General features: G+C 40.4%; 3 protein-coding genes across 4 annotated transcripts; 1 reads left to right on the top strand and 2 right to left on the bottom strand.

Annotated features, from left to right (window-relative positions):
- Positions 1–1,074: 1,074 nt before the first annotated feature.
- On the bottom strand, positions 1,075–3,550 carry LOC308390727 (uncharacterized protein). Its single transcript, XM_080872996.1, has 3 exons — positions 3,272–3,550; positions 2,121–2,209; positions 1,075–2,022 (listed from the first exon to the last, which is right to left on the bottom strand). Exons 1-3 carry the CDS (start codon positions 3,278–3,280, stop codon positions 1,290–1,292), a joined length of 831 nt encoding a protein of 276 aa, XP_080729122.1. The 5' UTR covers positions 3,281–3,550; the 3' UTR covers positions 1,075–1,289.
- Positions 3,551–3,954: 404 nt separating this feature from the next.
- On the top strand, positions 3,955–5,470 carry mrpl58 (mitochondrial ribosomal protein L58). The gene is made up of 6 exons (XM_080873017.1): positions 3,955–4,146; positions 4,343–4,367; positions 4,465–4,524; positions 4,629–4,711; positions 4,880–5,049; positions 5,128–5,470. The coding sequence occupies exons 1-6, from the start codon at positions 3,985–3,987 to the stop codon at positions 5,210–5,212; spliced, it is 585 nt and encodes a 194-aa protein (XP_080729143.1). The 5' UTR covers positions 3,955–3,984; the 3' UTR covers positions 5,213–5,470.
- Positions 5,471–7,088: 1,618 nt separating this feature from the next.
- Positions 7,089–25,163, bottom strand: LOC308390196 (cerebellar degeneration-related protein 2-like). Of its 2 annotated transcripts, none has more exons than XM_080871936.1 (6): positions 25,020–25,163; positions 14,292–14,404; positions 12,618–12,766; positions 12,367–12,531; positions 12,038–12,245; positions 7,089–11,153 (listed from the first exon to the last, which is right to left on the bottom strand). In XM_080871936.1, exons 2-6 carry the CDS (start codon positions 14,328–14,330, stop codon positions 10,386–10,388), a joined length of 1,329 nt encoding a protein of 442 aa, XP_080728062.1. In that variant the 5' UTR covers positions 14,331–14,404; positions 25,020–25,163; the 3' UTR covers positions 7,089–10,385. The 2 variants fall into 2 exon arrangements, with proteins under 2 accessions (XP_080728062.1, XP_080728061.1); XM_080871935.1 differs by lacking the exon at positions 25,020–25,163 and adding an exon at positions 21,254–21,850.
- Positions 25,164–25,626: the final 463 nt, after the last annotated feature.

Genomic DNA, 25,626 nt, shown 5'->3' on the forward strand with positions numbered 1-25,626 from the left:
TCGATACCTATACCGATACAGATACTTTTAACTTAAAGGCAGCTTAAGAGCAGCATGACATGACTTATGAACTAAATTATCATCAACCTGTCAAAACACGTTTTTAATGACTGTTCATTATTATTTGAATGCCTGAATAGTTAATAGGTAATCAGTCTTCTAAAGCAACAGCTATCACAAAAATAAAACTTGTTAAGTGTGACCAGTATTTAAAGGAAAGGACCAGTATTTACACAGACATGTCTCCTTTCTGATGATTGTATGTATCTAAGTATAGATCCTATCGCACAGTATCGATCCAATACATATGCCAGTGTTGGTATTGATTCTACCAATATTTGGATACCACTTCTAGTAATGGCTGCATGGTACAAATGGGCTTCCTTCTTTGATTTCTCAAGAGCATTGTATACAGTATAGCCGCTCCTGAGAGAGAAGCTACGGGAAATGCCAGAAACATTATCCCACCATCTCTTGGATTACTGACTGCCTGACAGATTTTAGATGAGTAAATTATTATTTTGCCACGTTACCACAGGGGGTGACAAAGATTATGTGTGTGTAATGTATGGCTTTAATTCAATTCAATTTTATTTACATAGCGCCAAATCACAACAACAGTCGTCTCAAGGTGCTTTATATTGTAAGGTAGACCCTACAATAACAGGGTCAATAAATCAATCAATAAACACTCTCCTGTGAAGTTTATGGTCTTAGTCATTAGTTACAGTTCTTATTTGGTTCCTCATGAAGAGTTAAACTGATTATGAAAAAGACTGGGCATGTTTTAGAGCATTGTGGTTTTGTGACTCTTACATATGAGCATGCAGTGTCCTTCATTCCTAAATCAGAGCCACCAATTAAAATGAGCTAAAATAGATAAATAAATAAATGTGGGGGAAAAAAGAGCTGGTGATAATCAAAATACACAAGTTGAGGCTTCAAACGCATAATGCGGTTTCCATCTTTATTACACAGTATATGGTTTTGTTGCTATATTTTTATGTCACTCAAGAGATACCATACTTACATACATATATGACTCTCACTGCAGTTTGTTGTTTGTTTACAATATTATTTGCACGCACGTCTTTGGATGTACATTTAGTTTCAGGATATGATGAAACCATCGAGGATCCAAAAAAACTTGACAGCTTACTCTGATCCATGTTCAATGTTTTATTACAATAGTCCAAATATAACAAATCCTCCTTAAATCCTTCAAGATAAACATTACTTTAAAAAAAGACAAATTTAATAGCTCATCTTCAGATCTCTCAGGATAAATATTAGAGAAGGGGGGCAATCATAAATTGAGGCTTGCCATTAAAGAAATCACGTTTTTGGCATTCGCTGGTGACAAAGTTGTCACCAAATCTCTTTTTTACAGCAGAAGCCATGGAGGACAGCCTCTTCCGGACACCATCACCCTTTCTTTTCATCAAAGATGGAATCGGTTTTCCATCGTCCTGGCTGTTTTCATCAGTGTGACGTGATTTCACATCTCTGAACAGATCAACCTTGGATGACCTCTTGGAGAAAAGCCTCTTCAACAGGTTGTCAGGTTTCCGTGCACACGCTGTTAGCCGTGTTTTCAGTCCTTCTGCAACAGCTGCTTCAAAGGCAACATCCCCAGAGTCCAGGGCAGCAAGCAGAAGGTATTTGGAGCCAAACTGTGTGCAAAGGTCTTTGTAGATGGGGATGAGCATTTTGTCAAAGGCTTTAGGGTCAGTAAACCGTAAGTCAAGAGGGGTTCTCTCTCTCACACGTGCCTCTAATTTACTCAAGTCCACATTGCTTTTTGGTGTGTGGGTCTTTATCTCAATGTGAGCCACCAACTGCTCGATAAACAACTTGAGGAAAAACCTCTCCTCCTCTATCAGCTCCTCTGAAGAAGCCGTGCCACAATTAAAAGGTTGTGGAAGTGTATTTGGACGATCTGAGACGTTTGAGCTCTGTAACGGAGGGCAAATGATGTCTTCCAATTCTGGCTCGACACATCCAGGTAAATACATCTGCAGCCTAGAATAAACAATTAAAAATGATTAAGAAAACCAAATAAGTATATGCTCATAATTTCAATTTCTGGGTGTACTGATGAGTTTAGACTTGTTTCTTACACATGTGACACATCTCTCAGGCATGGGGTGGCGATTGTTTCACAGTCCAACTGAGCAGGCCCCAGTCCTCCAGCTCCATCAGAGGGAATCTAGAAAAGAAAGACAACCACATTTCAGCAAGCAAGAGATCTCGAAAAGCTCTCAGTTTTACACTTTTAAATCATCACTTTAAAATCAGCCGCTGCTTCATGCGGCCGCTCACGAACCAAATCTGGGAGCAGGCTGCATTGAAACACCACATATAAACCCCAGTGACACCGTGTGCTAAGATTATATAGCAGAAATAAATAAAGACTACATTTTGTATTTTCATTTTTTTCATGTAAGAAGTGAGTGTTACTATGGCCTCTTTGATGGGGGCAAATGTTTTTGAGATGGATTAATGATACATCAAGAACATACATCAAAAAGTCAAGAACACTTTTTGTCTAAATATAGATAACAGATATAAAAATATATTACTACACTAAAATCATGTTAACAGAATCATGCAATAAGATCACATAGACAATATATATATATACATATATATATAATGAACCAAAACTTTTAAATAAAGCTTTCGTTGCTATAGGGGCATTTGTTTGTTTTTTTGCAAATATTCTACTGTTTCTATTGTTTGAAATGAGTTAAAAGTACATTTTACTCAAACAGATTGATGATTTGATGAGTCTTACATTGATACAGACAACAGATGTTAACAGAAGTTGCAATATTACCAGATTTAACAACAGATCATAACAGAAATACGCAAAAAGATCGTGTAAAGACCACATTTGAATAATTAGTTAAAATGAAGAGAAACAAAATCCTTCATATGTTCTTCTTCATTTTTAGGTATCATTTTAAATTTAAATGTAGTCACCGTTTGATGGTAATGCCATTAATACAAACAAGATGCCTGTAGTTGTTTGCTAGCTAGCAACCCTGACATTACCATGGGTTGTTCATATTCAGTTTAAACAAATAACCTAGAGATACAATTAATTTAAGTTTAAGTTTACAGGTAGCAGAGGAAACATACTAAATATCCCAAAAAGTTCCCTCCTTATCTCATAATCACTTATAAAGGATTTTATCGAAAGACAAATATGAGTGGCCCTATGTTTTGATTCAAATGTGTGCGATAAATCAAAGTGTGTATCTTCTACCTTGTTCATTTTAGAGCCGCTGTTTAATCTGAGCAATTCAGCACTTTGTCCAAAAGGTAAATTTCTCCTTCTGTCAGTTTTGCACAATCTGCACTTTTTCCAGCTAGCCGTCTCCTCCGAGTACTTTCCACAACGAAGGTCAGTGAGAAAGTGAGATCCGTTTTTTGCGTCATTTAAAAGGTCAGGGTCGCCTTCCAGATACCTCGGAACCCTAATGTCAGAACCTAGTTCAGACTAAAGCGGGAAAAACAGGATTTGTTCGTAGCAACAGGTGACATGGTAAAATGCCAGCTAGTGGAGCCATTAAACAAACTCAGGCCTCTGCATCATGTGAGTTAACATTGTATTAATAATTTATGTGCCAATGGTAGTAGCGTGACATTTCTTTCTCGTGGTTGAATACATAAAAAATTGACACTCGCACGTGTGGTTCCATGGTGTAATGGTTAGCACTCTGGACTCTGAATCCAGCGATCCGAGTTCAAATCTCGGTGGAACCTAACTTTTTCTTAATGTTTCTGCTTGCAAACATGTGGACCAAACCCAAATGTAAATTAACATGTATCTCACTAGCACACACACAGCTTTAATACTACTAACAAACCCCGACGTTTGGTGTGGAATACACCAGCACACATACATGTGCTACCGTCACGAGACGCAGCAACAGCTACACGACGTTCTTTCGACCGTCGTGAAGACGTCACTCCAACATGGCGGCCTCCATTGCGCGACGTTCCTATGTGTTTTGTCGTTGTGTAGGAATAAACGTGATTAGGCAGCATGTAACATTACGGAATGTTGTACTGAGGCACACTAACAACACTTTTCAGTCGAGTGTTAGTTACGGGACCCGAGAGGCAGCCGGCACACAGGTCAGTAAAATAAACGCGAACAGTTTCTGTCTTTCTGTTGTAGGAAGAATGCCTCTGAAAAGTCCCTTAAAAAAGGACTAGTTTACCAACTGTTTCCGAATAAAACTTATTGGACGTATTGAACGTAGGGTGTGTTTAGTTTGAGTAGTTTAAGTTGTTGCCATCGAGAAACAGGTTTTATTTTGACTTTTTTCAGGAAACCCAAGTTCACATTCCAGTAGGTAAGGACAAACAAACATATTTTCAAGAGGAATCACATATAAATGTCATGTCATTTATACGGTGTATTAATCCATATGGTCTTGTGTTATGTATTAGAACGTTTGACGGTATCTTACAGCAGAAGCAGCGGTCCTGGGGGTCAGCATGTCAACAAAGGTTACCACAGTTTAATTTTAAATGAAAATAAATACTTTCTGGTGCATAATTAGTGCATAACATAGTGCATGTTAATAAGATGGTCTACCATTTTTAATCCACAGTCAGCACAAAAGCAGAAGTCCGATTCCATGTGCAAACAGCAGAATGGATCCCAGAAGATGTTCGGAAAAAAATCCTTGAAAAGGTTTGTTTTCACATACTGTGAGTTAAGAAATATGTCTGACTTGTTGATGTCAATTTCATTCATTTCTACTCTTGCATCACAGTTAACAGAAAATACAGTTATTCTCTTTGCAGATTATTTTTTTTTAACTTTTTAATTTTCACCCCTCACTTTGATGTTGCTGTGCAGAACAAAACCCGAATCACTAAGGCGGGGGAACTGCTGGTGACCTCAGAGCTGAGTAGGAGTCAGCAGAGAAACCTTTCTGACTGCATACAGAAGATCTCTGCTATCATAGCAGAAGCCAGTGAGAAGCCCCATGAGCCAACAGCTGAAGACATCGCTCTCAGGGCAGCAAGGTACTGCTTAGAGTGGCGTTATTTGGTTGTTGATCTACTTTAAAAATGGCTAAATTTGACCTTAAATGTGTTGTGCAGGTTGGAAAAGAGGAACAAGGAGCGCCTCAGAAAGAAGAAGATTCATTCAGCTACCAAGCAGAACAGACGTGTGGATTTTGACTAAGTGGATGACTGTTATACTTTTCCCTCCTGCGATTTAGTGGCTATAATAATCAATCCTGTGATTTTATACTTATACTATTTATTAAGTGGTTGATGTACATATTGGGTTTTTGTTGTTGTTTTTGTTGTTGTTTTTGTTGTTGTTTTTGTTGTTGTTTGTAAAATAAACACTGAAAGCGTTTCATAATAAACACCAACAATGTTTTAAGTGAAGACTACTTTTAACTAAGAATGCTACTTTAACACACTAGGTTTAACGACACTTATAAAATTACGCTTATAGTAATAATAAACAGCACTTTGTTGACGAGAGAAGAGCCAAGGGTTATTCTTTCATGAAAAAAAAAGAAGGCTTAGCAGAGGATGGTTTCGATCCATCGACCTCTGGGTTATGGGCCCAGCACGCTTCCGCTGCGCCACTCTGCTGCCGATGGTGAAGGGAGTGATTATTTCTGTATTTAACTCACTGTTGTACGTGTTTGTTGTTGCCAGAACTGACTGGTAAGATTGCTAGCTTTTGTAACATTAGTGTCTTAATCTTAAGGAATAATCGTTTTCGCTAGTAAGTTAACCATAACGTTAGCGTTCGCTTGGACGGATACCATCAATCATTATTAGCTTCAGTAGGAGTTCCGTTTCACATACACAACATCTTCATTTCGTTTGGCTTTTAATTTTAACATTGACTCAAGGACACAAACATTCCAAAAAACTGCTGTCGTTTGGTGGAAGGTTAGCTGCCTAAGAGCAACTGAATCGAAAGCGAATTTGGCGGCTGCGACGTAAGCAAAAGTCGACCACGAAGGGACTCGAACCCTCAATCTTCTGATCCGAAGTCAGACGCCTTATCCATTAGGCCACGCGGTCAGATTGATAGACGAGGAACCCAAGTATATCCAAATACCTAAATATATAACTATAAGACGTCGGTACTTTATTTTCTACCACTATTTCAACCTCTATTACAACACAAATTATGTTATACCTTATAGAACAGCAGCGTTTTATCAGTAGCTGTTGATGAGAAAACTTTCCCTGTACTCACAAAATGTGCTGAAGTCTTGTGGTTTTTTACTACTCCAATAATACATCAGCTAAAGTCACTTTAAAAAGTGGCACAGAGGTGGGAAGCAACAAAGTACAAATACTTTGTTACTGTTTACTTTCTTCGTTAACTTTTCAGATACCTGTACTTTACTTAAGTAGTTATTTTTCTGACAACCTTTTACTTTAGCTCCCTATATTTTTAAACAAATACCTACACTTTATATATCTGACTTGTATATGGCCCACAATGCAAAATGAGTTTAACATCCCTGCCCATATCTGGTTTATGCAGTCAATTCTCTGGACAGGGGATAACCTAGCCTTCCTCTTACCAGCCATCACCTCCAACTCATCCTATGGTGTGCTGGAGTGTTCCCAACTCAGTATTGTGATAGAATTTCTCCAGCTTCCCCAGGGTCTCCTTCCAGTTTTGTATGACTGAAACACCTCACTTGGTGGAACGATCAGTAGACAATAGAGTTGGGCCTATAAATCCAAATATCAATGGTGTGGATCAATACAAGCGCGACAGGATCGATACTTTATTTCTATGCTTCTGAACGCTTCCTGGATGACCAAACTCTTCCTATCTTGTGGCCACTTCCATAGTCTTATTATTTCCGTCATAACCAACAGCTTGCAGCCACCAAAAAAGGAATGGAGATCAACTAATTTGTGTGACTGGGTCAGGGAGAGAGGTTTGTGTGAGAGGAGACCTTAGGGTCTGATCCGCACATGCATAAACTATTTCTAGAGTCAGGAAGTGTTACTTACTCAGTTTAATTATACAACAAATACAAAGAGACTGAATGCATTATATAAATGCTTTATTAACAGGGTAAAGTAAGTCTTAGTTCAGTAATAATAGGAACTAATACCAGATTAGACTAAACATTAATGCAAATGTCTTATGAAGTAATAATGCACAAGTTTCAACTGGATAATAAAAGTAAAGCAAATTAAATAAATTTATTCTGACAGCATGTTATCAACATTCACATATCGGCACTAAAAATTAAAAAAAGAAAGAAAAAAGAAAAAATTAAAAATTCACACAAAAAAAACCAAAATACAGGTACAGTTTGAATGTTACCCATCCTAAATATGAAAAGATGAGGCGTCAGACATTTTAAGTGCAATAGGTAAGTCATTACAGTACAGAAACCCCATGAACCTGGTAGAATAATAACAGGCTCTGGTTTGGCATTGCTAACACGTGTTCTCTCATTGCGCTTGGATCATTCGAAATGACACGAGCGCCGACCTCAAACGCACCACAGTTTGTTCACTAACTGTTTTCTGGGTTGCACACAAAATCCATTATCCACAGTGGGGTTTTTTCTCTTCCTAAAAACACACATGAGCCTCAAACACTAGTTTACGATCCCTCCGGTGTTAGCTGTGTCCATTTGTCCTCCACGACGCTGAAGAGCTGTGTATAAAATATATAACCCTAATAACATTCATTATAACAAAGGTTTACATATAGGAGGTTACCAAGAAAAAAGGCATAGTTATTGTATATTGTGAAAAAGGTGCAATATGTTGCAGGTTAGCTTTATAGTTTGGTAAGACTGCTAGGTGTTAGAAAAAGCCCTGGTTTGAAGCCTTATACCGGTTACACATCAGCTATTAAGTGTGAATGACTAACTATATAAAATCTACTTCCTCACAAACCTTCATGCCGTCTTCATTCAGTTATCACCCCAGCAACCAGAAATCCTCATGCTTTATATTTACTGTATTCTGTATGAAAGCTCATAATGCCCAGGAAACAGTGAAAACAGCTATCTGCAGAGATTCTCCTTTTGCAACTCATCTCTAAGTCAGAAGCTTTGTAGTATTTACTGGGCCTATCACAGATCAGTCGGTATTAGCATTTTTGTTGTCAGATTTGTGCCAATATGCAAACTTTAAACAGAACATGGGTAGAAAAATATTACTGGGGTAATTTGGAAATGGTAGCGATGGGCTCTGAAGAAGCTCTCAGTACTGCCTGCAGCCAGGGTTGCCAGGTCTTTCATTTTCCTGCACGTACTTTTTAAGCACTGTTGCAAACAGCTGGTTGGGAACAGATATTCCTTATGAACCTCGACTTTAGCATTTTGGCTGTTGCTGTCTTGTTAGATATATAGTATTAATAATACTAGCACTTCAATCAACAAAGGAGGTGCACAAGCTGTTAGTAGAATTAATCAACAGCAAGTCATGCTATTTTTTATGAAAGGGAGACAGGTGAATCGGTGAAGATGCAAGGAGTTTTGAACGTAGAGGAGTTTAAATCATCCAAAGCAACAGAGTGCACAAGAGAGGAGAAGAAGAGAGTGCAGGGAAGGTGGAGTGAGTAGATTTGTGACAGGAAGATAACAGTAACAGTGAAAGCTGATAACAAAAAGACAGGCAGTGGAGCTGGAGGTAGCAGAGTTGAAGATACTGAGCTTTTATTTGGGTGACCAGGAGGGGACAGGATCAGAAGGGAGTGAATTAGAGGAAAAGCTCAGGTTTTAAGTGAGGTAAGGCTGATAAGGTTTGTACAGACAGAAAGGCGTAATAGTGGACAAAGGATGCTGAAGATGGAGCTGCCAGGTTGGAAAGGAGGAAGAGCACAGAGAATATTCATGGACGCAGTGACGGAGGACATGCAGATGGTTAGTGTGACAGAAGAGGGTGCTAGGGACAGGGTGAGAGATCGAGGCAGATGATCCACTGTGGCCGAAGAGCAGACCAAAATGGGTTTTAGTACCAAATTGTAAACGTGCATTTCCTCCAGAGGTGGGCATTTTTCCATCAGAGTTTAGGGGGACTGACTTGCTTTTGCAGCCTCAATTTTGGACCCTTCTGGCCCTTTTTGTTTTAATGTTTTATCACATACTAGAAACCCTGTCTGCAGTACCTGCACCGTGTTACGTTCAAATAAAATCTTAAACAAGTACTAGTTATATATATGCTGATCTATGCCATACAAACTGTGGATATATGCAATGTTGTCCAAATGGTTACTTAATCTTATCTTATATAAATGGATTTTGGCAGCTACCAGCTATGTTAGTGTCAGCTGGACAAAAGCCAGTGTGAAATGTATTGCTTGATAATTAATTTAAAAAAAACAAAAAGTGACCCCAACGTTTCAAACACTTTCAACGTAACTGTCATTTCACTAGTGCTCATCTCCGCTTTTGACCTGCTAGCAAGGCAACTGGCCAGCTATAGGTTTTGAGTGCACTCAGTAATGTAGAAGACTGAAAGATAAAGAATATAACCAGGTATAAAGATAATCATTTTACTACCTAGTATTAGCAACAATAATCCAGTATCAGTCAGTAATCTCTGTATTATATTCATTCACAACACTTTTGCTCCCCAAAACCCACAACTTGTTATGACAAGAGTCGGGTTAGTGTTTATGTTAAATGAGCGGTGGCTTAATAACATACAAACACAGCACTGGTATGGATCTTTTCATCACTTTCCCAAAATCTCAAACTATTGAAGGCGAAGCCCCGTAAACTTTCACTAAGCCAAAGTAAGGTCACACACAGGAAGGAGGAATCTCGTCCAGACAAAAATGCTTCACTAGAGTTAACGCGACTAGTGATATTAGTCAAAGTAGCACCTCCAGGTCACCCTTGACATCCTCGGCTTGTGAGGTGAGGAATCAATCTTTGTCTTATTATAATCACAGAAATGCTAGTTTAGTTCTCTATGTTAAAAGCAACACATGACAGACATTGATTTGTACTCGTGTTTCTCTCAGATATGCAGTTTTATTAGTTTTTGTGAAACTTTAGCTTTTGGTGTACTGGTCAGGCCCACAAGCTGTGTAATAGTGTTTTAAGTATAGTTAGTAAGGCAGTGAAGCCAGAACAGACTTTGGACCAGGCTGAAATTAAATTGTTTATGTTTTTATGCTTAAGTTCTCCAACTTTTACAGATTGATCGCATGCAAATCAGAAGGTTTCAGCTCTCGATCACAAGAGTCTGACGTGACCTCAGTCAACCTGAACCATAATTCAATTTAGTGGTTTTAAAAGTAGCACCCTCTATAAGAATGTTCGCACCGGGCACCTTCGCAACCTAACACTGAACAAGCAATGATGCCACCGTCTCTAGAGCCAGTCGGTGTAAATTTAGTGTTTACTAGATTTACCAGATTTACCAGGTTTGCTAGTTTTCGCAGCTTTGGTAGCTTTGATGTCCATCTTAGTCTTCTGGATACGAGAGAAGATCTCCTTAAAAAGGGCTTTGTACTCTGGAGTGTTCTGCCCCAGCCGCTTATCCACCGCCTCCACCTGTTTGCTGATGCTCTCGATGGCTTCAGGGGTGGACGGCGATTGGGTGGGAGTAGGGGGAGGTGCCACGATGGGGCCCATGGCACAGTCTTTCATAGACGGGTCCCTGGAGACGGGCCGGGAAGTCTGGACGCCGGCGTGACACAGGCTCTCTTCGTGTCGTCGACACTTCCCCAACAGCTCCTCGTACTTCTCCAGCAGGGCGTGGTACTGCTCATCCACCTCTCTTAGGATGGACATCCCTCTTTTCCTCACGCTATTGGCGTGCAGAGCGTAGCTGCCTCTCCTTCTGCCGGATGCATCCCGGGCCACGATGGCATTGAGCGCCGTGTCGCTGCAGCTTTTCCTCACAGGACTGGAATCAGGTAACGCCTCACCTCCAACACCTCCTCCACCTGCTGTCTCCTCCCTGACGCCTCCTCCCGTCTCCCCGACCTCCACTTCCAAAAAGGTGTCGGTCTCCGGGGTGATACTGAGGACAGTCTGGGTAAGAGCCACACCATCATCCTCACTGCTCAGGAGGAAAGTTCGAGCTCGGCGCAGCTGCTGCAGCTCCTGCAGCTCCACCTCCAGCTCCCGCACTCTCGCCTGGCATCTCTCAGCATCCTGTGAGCACAACCAGTTAGTTTTATTTCAAATAAAATTCATTACCCACACTCGATATAAAGACATAAATAGCACATCATAGGAAAATTCTCCTCCACTTAATTGTCTTTAATTTATAATCAACAAATCATCATTTTTGGATCAGTTGATCAAGTTACAAGGTAGTTTATTAAACTGCACACAGATCAGATTTAAAGAACATTTTACCCCTTTCCATAATCAATGACTATTTAGTCTGACAGATGCAGAAACTTTAGGCTGAAGTGGCTGGAAAAAAAGAAGCCAGTGTGCTGAAGTGCAGAAACCTGCAGTTTTGCTAATGGCCACTTGAGGCCGCTCAAGCGAGCATGTACACATGGACTTCTACTTTAAAAAAAAAAAAAAAAAAAAAAAAAAAAGAAACCTTTCTTGCAGGAAAAATAAACATGCTCACCACTTGGTTATTTAAAAAAAAAAAAAAAAAAAAGCTGAGTGGCATCTTATTAATACTCTATTTATGAGCACCAATTATGTGGTATCAGCATCTGTGACGTACCTCAACAACATATACAGCTAGCTCACCAAGCCTCGCTGTTCACATGGTCACACTTTTGACCACATTTGAATAGAACAATATGATTATGATTAAGGCCATAATTCAAAACGACACTCCATTAGTCAGTAGTTTTCATTAGGGGTGATCAGCATTGAAGACATAATTAAATGTCATAACCAATGAAATCAAATGGACTCTGACAAATTAGCACTGTCCCTGCTAGCAGTTAGTTTCACTTTGGTGGAAAAAAAACAAAAACAAAAAACAACTTGCCGATATCTTTTCTGCTTGTATGTTTTCCTGTATCTTAACAGCCAAACATGCTTAGTGCATTATTTTTGCACCCCACCTGCACCCGTGTCTGCAGCCGGGAGAACTCCGATATCAGGAGGTTGCACTCCCTCTCCACCCCTTCCCTGCGACTCCTCTCGGCCCGGACAGCAGCTCTCAGAGCAGACACCGCTTCCCTCAGGTGCTGGTTCTCTTCTTCAAATGGCTGACGCTTGGCTTCCATAGTAAAACTTTCAGCCCTGCCCACTACAAACTCATCCTCATACCTGACAAAATAACAGATGAGACAAATATTTAGCAGTTTGATGCTGGCATGCAGTGTTTAAGCGTGACTTTCTATAACTACTTTCCTCTTCTTTCTCATTCTATGGAAGACAAAACAGGTACCTGGGTGCTGTGCAAAGCTCCCTCAGGCAAGGGAATGAGTGGATGGTCTTGCGTCGCTCTCTCTTCTCCCTCCTGACCCGCAGTTGCTCCATGGAGCGAAGTTGCTCCACCTGCCCTGACAGAGACTCCACCTGGTTCTGCAAAGTCTCAATAGTCCCCGTTAACCTGGTGCATAAGAGAGGGCAAAGATTTATAAATGAATGAAAGAAGGCCAAAAACATGGAAAAAGGAAAGCTCCCAGTCCCGTTCACCTCTCGATCTTTTGCTGCGAGGACTTGCTGTCCATCACCAGCGTGTGGTTGGTGCGTTCCAGCTCTCTGGCAGTCCCGTCCAGCTGCTCGTACACTTTGGCATGCTGCTCGTTCATGTCCCGAAGAACCTCCAGCTGCTTTGACAAGTACTGGAAACAAACGCATACACATATTTAGCGCAAATAAAAATGCACAACTTCAGGTAAAGTTCCAACAATCTCTTAGATCTCTGAAGCTAGAAGCTTTTAATGGTCACTTAAATTTGGCTTTCATTTACTTTTACAGCACATATGTAGGATTTATCACTGCAACCTAACTCCTGAGCCACTAAACACCTGCTGTACAGCTTCACACCATACTGCATGATATCATTCAGCAGATGGACTTCACCAGTTAGCAGAAAATTCCTTACTAAAGATAAGCGCATAAATAAGCACGTTGGGTGTTTCCACCCAATTTAATTTAATTCAAGAATTGTGCTAAAGCATTGTGTTACACAGAAGAAAATAGTCTACAGCAGTGTAACAAAGGGACAGTTCACAGGTCACCTCATCCAGCTCCATTGATAGAATAATAGAATAATAGAATAATAGAATAGCCCGTTATTTTCATTGTACATGCACACAGAAATTATGGGTGCCCTGTTCACCATAAGCTCAAACGTCATTCTGTTCTAAAATGCTCCATTTAAGGCTGGGTTTTAAATACTTTTGGCTCTTTGTCACTGAGAAGTGTGAGCACAAAGGCTCCACCCACCTGCTGTTCAAATACTCTCTGTACAAGGAGCAGCAAATAAATAACAAGCTGGCTCGAAGAAAACCAAAACGAAAGTTTGTTACAAACTCCGAACCAAGGATTTGCATCAAGGTCCAGTATAAGGTAATTTAATTAGATTAGATTATGTTATTAGCCATGCAGAGCTACTTTACTAGAGTCTAGGAACAGGAATATGTGCACAGAAATGAAGAAAATAAGCCCTGTTTAAGATTAACCTTCAAAACAGAGAGAAGGCCTCCTGCCAAACATACTGTCTGGTGGTTCGACACAGAGGAATGTAACAGCGGAAGGCTGCGGAAAATGCAGAAGGAGAAACATGATCTCTCTTGTGTTTGGAAATGAAGCCTTTTAATGGATCCATTAGGACATTCTGATAATGAGAAATTACAATAGTCTAGCCAATGTGTACCAAATGCACAAAGTTGTTTTTTAGCATCACTCTGAGACAGGAAGTTCCTAATGTAGATAACTGTTTATATGAAAAACGACTGTCTTAAAAAAAAAAAAAACTTTTTATGTACAATTAAAGGACAAAAATAGTTCAACCCAGTAGTACTGGACGCCGAGGTAATGCCATCCAGAGTAAGGTATCTGGCAAGACACCGTGTCCCCTTCGGACACGAGTAGAAACCAACAGGCTATCTGCACGTTAATGTCTTTAAGCAGACTCATGTGGCATAAGGAAAAAAGCTGGGTGTCATCTGCATTGTCACCTAATACTATTGCTGAGTACAGAGCCCTGTGGGACTCCATAACACATTTTTTGTATTGCAGAAGAATTCACTTGCAATTGCACTTCCTGTAACAATTCTGTTCACTGCTGTTACTAAGTGCCCTTGAGCTGGCAGTCCTGTGATATTAATTAATGTAATATTTGCATTGCTCTGTGGTCCACACCTCGATCTCTTGCACTTGCTCCTCATTGGTGATGTACATTTGCTGCAGAGAGTCCTCCAGCTCTTTGTTCCTCTCCAACAGAGTCTTTCCCAGCTCTGCTGCCAAGTGGAGATCTAGAAAAAGAAGCAGATGAAACATTTTTAAAGAGAAGGAGGCAGATTGAATGAGTGAAAGCAGAGAACAGGAAGGGAGAGGTGTGAAATGAACAGTGACAGTGGGGTGGGGGGTATCTCACAGAAGAAGACATAATGCAGCTGCACAATTTAGATGACTTCTGCCACATTTAACGCCGCACACAGCTCTATTTTAAGCAAGGTTATAACTACAATGATCCATCACATCGCCTTAGTCTGCCCTGGACCAATTCAATTATAGAGGGAAGACAGCGAGGCAGCGCTCCTCCCTGCAGCACGTCTCCCTCCAAGCCTCCTACTCTCCACTGACTGAATACGAAGGTCACAGATTGGAACCCAGATTATTTGGAGTGACACATCTGAGATTAAGAGGAGAATAGAGATTTCACTCGCTGGGATGTTGTCTTTTTCTTAGAGAGACCATTTACTCTGATTTTAGCACATTTTAGTGTTTTATTTATACGTCCCGGCTGCTAAAATACTCCAAATTAAGATGAGCAGCATCCACTTAAACCGTGCGCTGACTCAGCAGTACTGATGGCCTACATTACTGGCTCTGAGTCAGCAAAATGTGGCTTGCAGCCTCTCAGAAAGTGAAGGACTAAACAGCCAACAAAGTCATCTGTCATGCAGTCCAGCCTCTGGCTTAAGTAATGAATAGTTAGCAAATGGATCAATGCCAGGCCATAATACATCCAGGCAACTGATAACCTGCATCACTGCAACATTTTCCTATAGTTGCAAGCACATAAGCAGGAGTACACAGAGCTGTTCCCCCATTAGATCTGATATATACTCATCATATTTGTATGACTGGTGCAAAATACTTTATGATCATCTACTTCTTACACACTTTCTAAATGTATTGATTTGAGTTTGAGCTTTTTTATTTTCAGTAATTCTACATTACATTATTACATCTTTCCATCTGGATACTGTCGACAACCAGTCTAAATTGTATTTAAAGTTTAGTAGTTTGTGGTTTCATTTTAAGGGAGAGAGAATATGAACCACAAATCCAGAAAAAAACAAAACACATGACATAAAAGTCATAAATTGATTTGCATGTCATTGAAATGAAAGCAAAACACGACTTACTAACTGGTAAAGAAACCTAAAGATTTTATTTTTGATAGAATGAAAGTCTGGAAACTGGCTAGGCTCTTTAGCTACTCCTGTGTTGCTGTGGGGGTATAAAGATCCACCCAAGACCGTTCTGCATTGTTCTAGTTGAGGGAAGCAGTTTCTCAACCAGTATCTATAATACATGGCCTCTACCGTCGTCAATGTAGCGAAGTTGTCCTGTACCCTTAACAGGAAAACAGCCGCAAAGCATAATGTTTCCACCTCCGTGCAAACACTGTGTGTTGAGTTGATGCCAAAGAGTTTGATTTTGGTTTTGGTTGGGCTGAAGGTGACTGACTGTAATCTGTGTGCCACGTGGGCACAAAGCCAGTCTGTGGGAGCCAGATTTCTGCTGGTTTATAGGGAACCAAACTTATTTCAATGACATGCAAATCAATTTATACTTTTCATGCAAAGTGTTATTTCCTGATTTGTGGTTTATATTCTGTCTCTCTCCATCACCATGAAACTGCTATAAAAATTAGCACAATGTTACCCTAATTAGCGCTTCTCTTATAAATATAAAGAAAACGAACCTGCATTTTTCAGAAGTTGTCTTGATGATGTGAAATACAGCCCAAATAAAACCAGACAACCCAAAAGTCTTTGTGTCTACAAGATGTCGAAGGGGATTTGGCTGATGGAGGGAGAGTTAGCGCTACACAGCCTAAAGCCTCAGTATCAACACAACAACAGAGGAAGAGGGGGAGGAGAGAAAAAGATGAGGAGGAAAACAAAGGAAGAGTAGAAGTGGGGAAGAGGGCCAATCGATGAAACTCACTGCACAAGACAACAACTTTGCAAGTTAATAGCTGTCATAGACAACTGTTTGCTCCAGACAGACCTGACATTGACCCACAGGTGACATCACTGAGACCGGAACACCGACACAATTACATCATGCATGAAGAAGCTATCCAGACAACCCATGCAGCCAGCTGCCAGAGTGTCAGTACTTCAGAGAAAAATAAAAGTTTATTTTTAAGAGTGTGTGAATGCATCTGCAGTCGAATCCATGCATTCAGTACAGCACGTAGTGATGTCTTCCACAGGCTGATTTTTGGTTAGGTGTGTATCACCCACGAGACTCACTGGAATGTGGAAAATAAGACTTCTGGTTCCTCTTTTCTAGTGTTTCAGACTAAATTTGTAACAGAAAATGCACTAGAAACATTCACCAGACAGAAGAACTACACCATAGTGCTTATCCGGGCTGTAATACTGACTGCAATGATGCATACTACATGGCAAAGTAGCAATTTATAAAAACATCCTGGGATATTGCTCTCTACTCCTGAGTGATGTAAACAGTTATGATGTAACAGGAGTGCTTAGAGAGCTCTCTCATCAAATGTATGCAATCAAACAGCCCCCCAGTCTCAGCTGGTAGAGCCACTTATTAGTTTCTTGGTCATCGGCCAGGAGAGGCTCAGGCTAACACACAATAAACCCAAACAAAGAAGCAACAAAGAAGCATCCCAATTACACGTCTGCATCCTTCCTGCTTTCTCCTCCTTTAAGAGTCGAAAGCTGAGACGTGACATCATGAGTAGTTTGTACAGTTACAGGCCTAGTTTAACACCTGCCACATCCAAACACACACTCAGACTTTCAGTTTGTTTTCACTTAATGTTACCCTTCATTTTTTTTGTTCTTTTCACTCATATAGCACTTTTTGTTCTTTTCTCTATTTAATCTATTCAACCAGTATATACTGCTCATTATGAAAGTCACTTAAATATGAATCATGTTTATTTCTCCAGTTGGATAAAGAGTTGGGGAAATTAAATCTCTGTCAAGATAATCCCACAACGCTTCAGTAATGCTGAGGTCCAGGCAAGACTCAGGTGTGTTTTTTCCATCCAAGTATGCTTTTACTAGAGTTTTTGTCATGCTGAGAAATGATGCCATTTTATAGTGGTTCAAAAGCTGACTGTACTTTTTCACAATGCCATTGATTTTCATCCCCAACACCACTCGCTCAAATACAGCCCCATGATGCAACTATCATATTTTAAAATATGCACCTCTCATAAACATCGGATTATAAGATGAAAACAGGTTCAGCCACTTCTCTTAGCTTCACCGCCAATATAGACACATACACACTCATTTTCATATCTTAGTGAGGACATCTAGCTGAGATAATGCTTTCCTTAGCCACTTACCCTAACCATCAAAAATGAATCCCTAACCCTCAGCCTAAACCTAACCATAACCTAATAAGAAACCTGACACTAAAACAACATTTTTAGGCTCAAAAATGACTTCAAAATCATGGGAACAGGCATTTTGGGACTGTTGGTCCTCACAAGTATAGTAGCACAGCAATGTTCTGTCCTGAAAAAGACGTCTAAACATGCACACACAAGCCAGCAACCTCCAGGAACGACTGCCAAACAGTCTGAAAATATACATTTTTTTCCATGATATGACTGTATCATGGTCAGTATAGCTCTTGAGCAATCTGCGTGTGAGCTCATGTGAGAAACCCTAAAAGGATGAGGAAGCTTTTTTGCAGCTCAGCTAAAAAAGTAAACAAATGTGATAAAGCAGGGTTGGCTTGAAGGCAGGCCTACATTGTGGCTGAGAAGGTTACCATATGAACTGACAGTGATCCTTGGTCAAAGACGGTAATGGCAAAAACAGGCAAAGACTACTATTACACAGTTTTAAACTCTTTTAGCAATTCTTATTAAAAACTACTAAAAAGAAAAATATCCTAATTTCATCCACCCACTCTCCCACCCAGCTACCAGGTAAGGAGCGGGGTACACTCTGGGCAGGTCTCTGGTGCAGAAAGAAATCCTCATTTATCCACATTTTAGCCAACACTTCTGTGGGGAAAATCATCCCAAAGAACATCAACTTACAGTGATTCCTGCATGACAACAAGGTAATACGATGAGAGTGGTGTGCCTATCCAAAGGACTCGATGCACCTAGAAATGCCACACGACTGAAGATGAACTGCGGCAGTCAGCACTTTGTAGCCCAGCACTGTTCAGAGAGGACTGACATCCTCTCTGCTCCATCAAACTCAGATCTCTCTGAGACACAGCTCGTTTCTCTGGCTCCAGCCATTTTGACTTTCCGCTCTCACACTGTCGCTCTGATTTGCCTCGTCTTTCTTCTAATTTCACTCTCTTCTTCCTCACCATCTCCCAAAATAAAGCCAATTAAAGACCCGTTTTAACCCTCGGTTTCCTTAATGTGTGACACTTGGTGCACAGGAAACAAGTTAGCTTATCAATCGATGACATCATGATGGTAAGTGTGTTTGTTTGTGCATCCATTGGTGTTTCTAGTCAGGTAAAATCACAGCATCAGCACCATTTAGCCTTAGGCAGGGGAAATGTAGCTTAGCATTATAATTAGATGAGCAGGGAGCAGGTGATTGAGAGATTATACACGACAGGAAATGAGCTAAGTGGTACAGAGAATGTGAAGACTCACAGCTGTGGATAAGTCCTAAAAACATAATTATACAAGTCCCTGAATGATCAGGTTCAGACTGGTTTCAAACTGGCTCATGAATATCTGCAGATGTTCCATTCATCAATAAATAGACTGTGTGACTTCATTCAAAATGTAATTTCCTGAGTCACCGACATTTAAAAGCTCCCTGGAAATGGAATATAAAAAGCTGCCGTCATTCAGATGTAGACCAGCTGATACATCTGCTACAACATCAGCTGCAATTTGTATGAACACTGAAATCGATTTGAAAGGCTTAGTAAATGTTTATTGTATCTTCAGCTCGTCGGGCTTTACTAATTTTTTGTCATATATACAGTATTATAATAGGAAATCCTCATATTAAACATGGCAAATTTTTCAAATAATAAAGTCAGTGTATGTACAAGCTTCAGATTGGATGCTAAATGCACCAGTGTTTTCTCCTCTTGGCACTGTATGATGTCAGTAACAGAGGATATTCCTATTATGGTCATCCGAGGCACACAGCTCCACCCACCAGCAGTTCAGACTTTATGTTTACAATGGGCAGCCAATCAGGAGAGAGTTGGCCAAACTAAACAGCAACAATAATTTCAGGGACTTCACCAAGGAATAAAATAAAAATTTAGAGCTGGAAATGAGGACATTAGGTGTTCTTTAAATATAGCAACACTGACAGTCGAGTCCCTTGTGTTGTTACTGGGCGGAGGTTATGGTGTTAATGGAAAGACACGAGTTAATTAGCAAGCTTTGAACTGGAAGGTTATTGAGATTTTTCCTTCACAAAAGCTAGTTCAATCAGAATAATGTTGGCAAACTGCAATTCTTTTTTTTTTTTTCATTTATTTATTTTACAGAAAAATGTTTTTTTATCTCTTTTTTTTTTTTATCTTATTTTATCATCACTAGTCACTGGTAACTAGAGCTGGCCATCACTAGACATCCCACGATATGATATTATCATAGCCCCTTATTCGCCATATGAAAATATTTCGATTTTTTTGTCCTTAAAATTAAACTTTGTCAATACATTTTTTTATCCAGTAAGATAAAGCTATCTCACATCAGATAACCATCTCAACACTGTCACAAAAACCTGCCATAAATGTCACCATAACATGCAGTTAGTCTGCTATCAGTCTGGCATCAGTTTGTAGTTTAATGGTTAGCAATTGCATGCTAGCTGATAATACAGCCATTAACAGTGGTAAATCATTGAAAAATCACATAGCTGTTTCCATCTACATGAACAGCAATCTAACTATTACATTTCTGCTCAGTAACCTTCCTGTTCTTGAGGAATATAACAGAATACAACCAGCTGGCAGCCTGCTGAGTTGTACTCATTGACTAAGACTCATGCAGACTGATGGCAACATGTTGGCAATCTGTCTGCATTTTTAATTAGACAGAAATCAGCCTTTGACAACCTCACTGAGAACGATTGCAGTCAGTCCGAGTCAGACTGCAACTGTTTGCAGAAAGGTTTCAAATACCTTGCAATCAAACGGGTCCTGCTCTCTGCAGCCATTTAGTCGCCATCTATTAACTTGCTCCAAATTAGGAGCTAATTTTCTCAAGCTAAGTGTTTCTAGTGTTGGGTTACCTCAGGGTGGTGGTGCATGTCCCAAAGTATTTGAATTTCTGTAATAAAATATTGATATTTGGTTTTCCTTGTTTTTAACTATACTGTATCGATATTTCCTCTCAAACTCTACTGATAACCGCAACATAGAGGACATTCCTGATGTCAAAATATAATAAAAATAATTGTGATGCAGAGGTTAAAAAATTGAATGGCTCAGCTATATTTTATAATGGGGATCCCTCACACAAAGCATTTAATAAATCAATACAAAACAGGTGGAAAAATATTTTAAACACATCGACCCAGAATTGCAACATCGGTGCCTAAAAATATGCGCTTTAGTTCGATTAGGACTTTCATGGTGGACCCTGACACGGGTGCATCACATTGATGCTGACTACTTCCAGCCATGCAAAGGCCCTGCTTGGCATGCTTTCAAAGCATTGTTGTCAAAGAAGCGCGCTCCTTGGGAACTCCTTCGCTGTTTTTATTGATCGCGCTGAAGCAGAGCAAGCAAACGGCTCCAAATGACTTCTCTGTCGTATCTCACGACAACAGAGTCTTTGTTCGAAGAGGCCGGCTGAGCGGCCGGTGCCAGAAGCTGACAGAAACAAGGGATGCTGCGGGCAGGCAGGATAGGATGGTGACTTGTCTTACCCTGCTCCAGGTCCTGCTGGTCGTACCATGGCTCTTCCTCTTCGGTTATGAATTCCTCCATTCTCCCTGAGCTTAGCATGGGTTTCCCCGCGGCTCTGTCCGGACAATAGACGTCCTGCAGGAAAGGATCCTCCAGAAGACAGCGGTGGCTCCTAGAAGCCGGAGCTCTTTTCAGCGCTGTGTTGTGCCTCGACGTGTTTCCTCTTTCCTTCCTCTCCTCCGCGTTTCCTCGGTCACTCCCACTGCCCCCCTCTCATCCCCCCCACCACCACCACGCACCGGCTCATCCCGGTGCTCTGACCTGCCGCCTCTGCAGGCTGCGCCGCTTCAGGAGCCTACAGACGTGGCAGAGAATAACGGCACTTCCTTTGCCGCTGTTAGCGCCAGCATGCTCACGACGCCTTCACGTACCGCTCGTAACACCCGATTATCTCCACTCGTCCAGCTTTTGTTCAAGTGCGCCCTCTACATTGATGTCAAAAGACAGGTCAAGACATGCCGTCCATAATTTAAGCTCATTAACTGCAAGCGCAACTACTGCGGGGTGACAAATTAAAGGAAAAATGTTTACCCTACACCTAGTCATTTGTTGACGTGATTTGGGTCTACTTGTTCGTTTTAGAGAAGGGAATTTTACATTGTGGGCCACATACAGCCCAATTTCTGTGTAAAGAAGTTTAACTACACATTTAATCCCTGAGATGTCTTAATATATGAAAAAAAGTGCTATTTCAGCAGTACGTCTTGGTTTTTCTGCATTGCTGTGGCCGTAAAATGAAATGGAATAAAAATAAATTGTAAAAAATAAATGTGTACACTTACAGAAAAAAGTCTGTTGCTTATGTCTTGATATTCTAATGGACTCAATTCTTTATTTGTTAGGCCTGGGTATCATCTAGAATGTAAAACTGTGAAATTTTGACTTAAGTGAGGAATTTTGTGTCTCATCTCATCTCACAGGCAATATCATTAAAAGTCATCTCACTGTGTTGCACTATATATGTTGCATGCTATCTGCACCACTAGAGGGCGAGCTGGTGTTTCATGCTTGTCATAACAACATCCTGGATCTTTCTTACAGTCCTGTGGGGGGGAAAAAAACAGCAACACAAGACCGTTTACTTTGTAATGTTTTGTATATCAGGACAGAGACTGAAAAAGTCATATAGAAAACGATTCCTTTATATTACTGCTAAAGATGGATTTTCAAGCTATTGAATCATGAGGTGTGCTCACCTTTTCACACACAGCTTTGGTTAAATAAATAATGGAATAGCATGTCATGCACTGTTGTTTATTAGAGGTTGAATCTACCCAACTAAGACCTACTGAGGACCATTCAAGGGAGGGACAACTTTGCATTTGGTGTGATAAGAGCCTGATGATCATGTCCGGTAAAATGGATGGCACATTATTTATTTCTTAGCCATTAGAGACTGAGAAACAGGAAGAGGAGCCCCAAAACTAGACCAACATTGCCCCAAACACACCAAGAGACTTCACTCTCTTGTATCCACAGTGACTCTCCTGCCGGCCAGGTGTAATGGTTGTAAAGACAAATGAAGAATGCATGGTCTGACATACAGAGATTCCTTCATTTGTAAGAGAGACCTATATGGACTCCTCTGCACCTTTGAGCTTGTCCATTTTCACTGATTAAAGCTGTAACACTAATGAAACAGGATTGGGATTTACATGTTGGTCATTTTTAATGATGATATGTCAAATGTATAGCATGCGCTTTCATTGACGTCAATTCACTCAAGCGCTTCAAATCCACTGACATAACTCACCCACGTGTGTATTTGTATAACAGTGACATCTACAGCCCTGACGTGACACTGGAGCTACAGATGGACGCCAGACTGGGTCTGGTCTCCCAGTCAGAGGAGCCATTTTCACGCTTTCTGACACTGTGACAGCCTGCTGTGAGCTGGAGGGTCCTCTGAGGAATGTGACTAAGTAACTCAGCTGGGCAAGCAGTTCTCATGCATACACGAATACTTGGGCTATCTATACGAGCTGTTGTTGAGGTGACTAAAATGGGACATTTTCTGGGTACACGAGGGTTAGATTTGACCTCTAGCCCCTTTGGTGACTGTTGCACTATGACAATGTGTAACATAAGGCTTCACAGAGGAGTCATCATCCTCCACAGTTGAATCTCTTTATTGCACACATTTATGAAGAGCTGCCAAACTCTGGCTACACACAACAGTTTTGATTTAAAACAGACCTCTGCTCTGAATTCTGAGCAGCTTTGTGTTGGATGAAAACAGAGGGAAAATAACCAGTTTTGCAATTCAAATAGATGTTTTGTGTGCTGAAAGCAGTGTGTTATTTACCCCCATACATACATATGTATTATCAGCCCGACTATGGAGTTAATGGACAAGCTTTTTGAGCAGTTGGTGAACAACAAAAAAAGGCATCATGGCCGGTTTTGCATGATTTATAAAGTGATTAAGACTATCACAACTCTGCTGCTCACACCAAATGATTTATTTTTCCATTCAGTCGCACAACATTTTCACATGTTCACTCATCTCACACTTCTTCTCACCCACAAGCCTTCTCTTCCTTTACCAGACATGCACAAAAATCTATTGTGTGGCACAAAACCACACAACTAAAAACTGCAGCACAGCCCTATTGTGCCTTCTACACGAGTCTCTTTAAAAATGTTTAGTGTGTTATGATCGATCGACTAACACACACTGCAAAAAAACTTTAGGCAAGTCATAACAAAAGTTTGAGCAGAAAAAGGGGAAGGAGTTGGAGTTAATGCAATCCAAGAGATAAAAAAAAATAAAAAAAACAGAAACTATTAAACTGAAAAAGCTGGTTTTAGACTAAAACTGACAACATACACATGCATACCTTGGTTCCACAATACTAGATCAGTCAGAATTAACTGAATGAATTTGAAATAGAAGTGGCTTCAAAGCTTTTTACCAATTGGTTTCCTATTTTTGTCCCCAAGTAGCTGCATTGCATTAATCTCTGAAGCACTACTGATGACTGGTGTGGTCTTATGCATGCTAAAAACTAATACAAGTAGTTATATACTAAAAAACCCAGACTAAACAAAGCTGAGGAAATATGCAGTAGTACAGGGAAGTTTTTAGTTTGCCTTTCTTTTGAAACATTCAATACATGCTGTTCCTGATGTCACAGCCCAACTAGAAGGCGAAGACAAGACGAGGTGGTAATTTAGAAAAAGACCATTTATTTACACGAAACATAAACTAAAGGAATATGTGTGTATCAGTCAGCAGTGTAAAGCATGCACTGAGGAGTGGCAGAGTATGAGGAATGCAGGATAAAACCAAAAACACATGCTGTTGTTGAGCTAGTCTGAGTCTGGGAGACACGGAGCGAGAAGAGGAAGAGAGCTTTAATGAGCCCAGGTAGCACGTTCAGCTAATTACACTCCAATTATCTCCTGCAGAACAAAGCACAGCACAAAAAAAGAGAAACACCTAGTGCCTAATCATTACCAAATGTAGGTTTAATAACTGCAGCAAACAAAAAACAAGATGACCAAAGATAGTTTTATATTCGAACAGTGAATTGTTGGAAATTGAGGACAAGTTTTAGGTTTTATGTGCTTCTTAACATCGCCCTGCAGTTCTCTGAATTAGACTGGCAAGAGTGATGTTCGTATAAATAAATCTGTGCATGAATGCATTTTTCCATGCGTGCTTTAAATTGTTATTCTAAAAAAGTATGACCACAGTCGGTGATTTTTACCAGCCTTCCTCACCTGTATGGTCCAATCCATGCGTTTCCTTTCACCGCATGACGTTCAGTACTGACAGTGATGTCCAGTTTTGAACTAATAAACCCAAAGATTCCAGGAACAGGATAACAAGCTACCTTGTGTCAGTGAATGTTTGATTTAATGGAAACAAGAGCGAATCCCTGGTGTACTAAACATATGATGTCAGCACAATGTTTAGGAGTGATGCAGAAAAGGCTCGGTTTAAATGACACAAACGCTGAGCCAGCCAGGTCTCAGAACCACTCAAGCCTAAAAACTAAATGCAAATGTTAATGTTTAGCCTTTAATCACTGATTACATTAAGACAGGCTGTTCCAACACTGTTTAGTGTGAAGTGGTGCAGAAATCCAGAATTAATTCTTAATCCATTCATTCTCTTCTGCTTATCTTTATCAAGGTAGCAGGAATTTAGAGGGTGGGGGGTGAGACCAAAGGGTGAGAGGCAGGATGCACCCTGGACAGGTTGCTAGCCTGTGGCAAGGCACTCACGTTCACAACTATTAATCCTTCATCAATTAACTAATCTTATAATCCAATCAAAAGAATTTGAGCTGCTATTCTTTCCTTATACAGGACACCAAAGTTCATG

Source organism: Rhamphochromis sp. 'chilingali' (assembly GCF_963969265.1).
Source record: "Rhamphochromis sp. 'chilingali' genome assembly, chromosome: 22".
Taxonomy (NCBI): domain Eukaryota; kingdom Metazoa; phylum Chordata; class Actinopteri; order Cichliformes; family Cichlidae; genus Rhamphochromis; species Rhamphochromis sp. 'chilingali'.

Bases quoted from the DNA above. Each gene is read 5' to 3' on its own strand.
- mrpl58 (XM_080873017.1), top strand. From the start codon at position 3,985: ATGGCGGCCTCCATTGCGCGACGTTCCTATGTGTTTTGTCGTTGTGTA. The intron at 4,147-4,342 runs GTCAGTAAAATA...GACTTTTTTCAG, and splicing joins GAGAGGCAGCCGGCACACAG to GAAACCCAAGTTCACATTCC. The intron at 5,050-5,127 runs GTACTGCTTAGA...TGTGTTGTGCAG, and splicing joins ATCGCTCTCAGGGCAGCAAG to GTTGGAAAAGAGGAACAAGG.
- LOC308390727 (XM_080872996.1), bottom strand. The intron at 2,023-2,120 runs GTAAGAAACAAG...TGTTTATTCTAG, and splicing joins CTGAGAGATGTGTCACATGT to GCTGCAGATGTATTTACCTG.
- LOC308390196 (XM_080871935.1), bottom strand. From the start codon at position 21,332: ATGCTAAGCTCAGGGAGAATGGAGGAATTCATAACCGAAGAGGAAGAG. The intron at 12,532-12,617 runs GTGAACGGGACT...CTTATGCACCAG, and splicing joins TCGCAGCAAAAGATCGAGAG to GTTAACGGGGACTATTGAGA. The intron at 11,154-12,037 runs GTGGGGTGCAAA...TTGTGCTCACAG, and splicing joins GGCTGCAGACACGGGTGCAG to GATGCTGAGAGATGCCAGGC.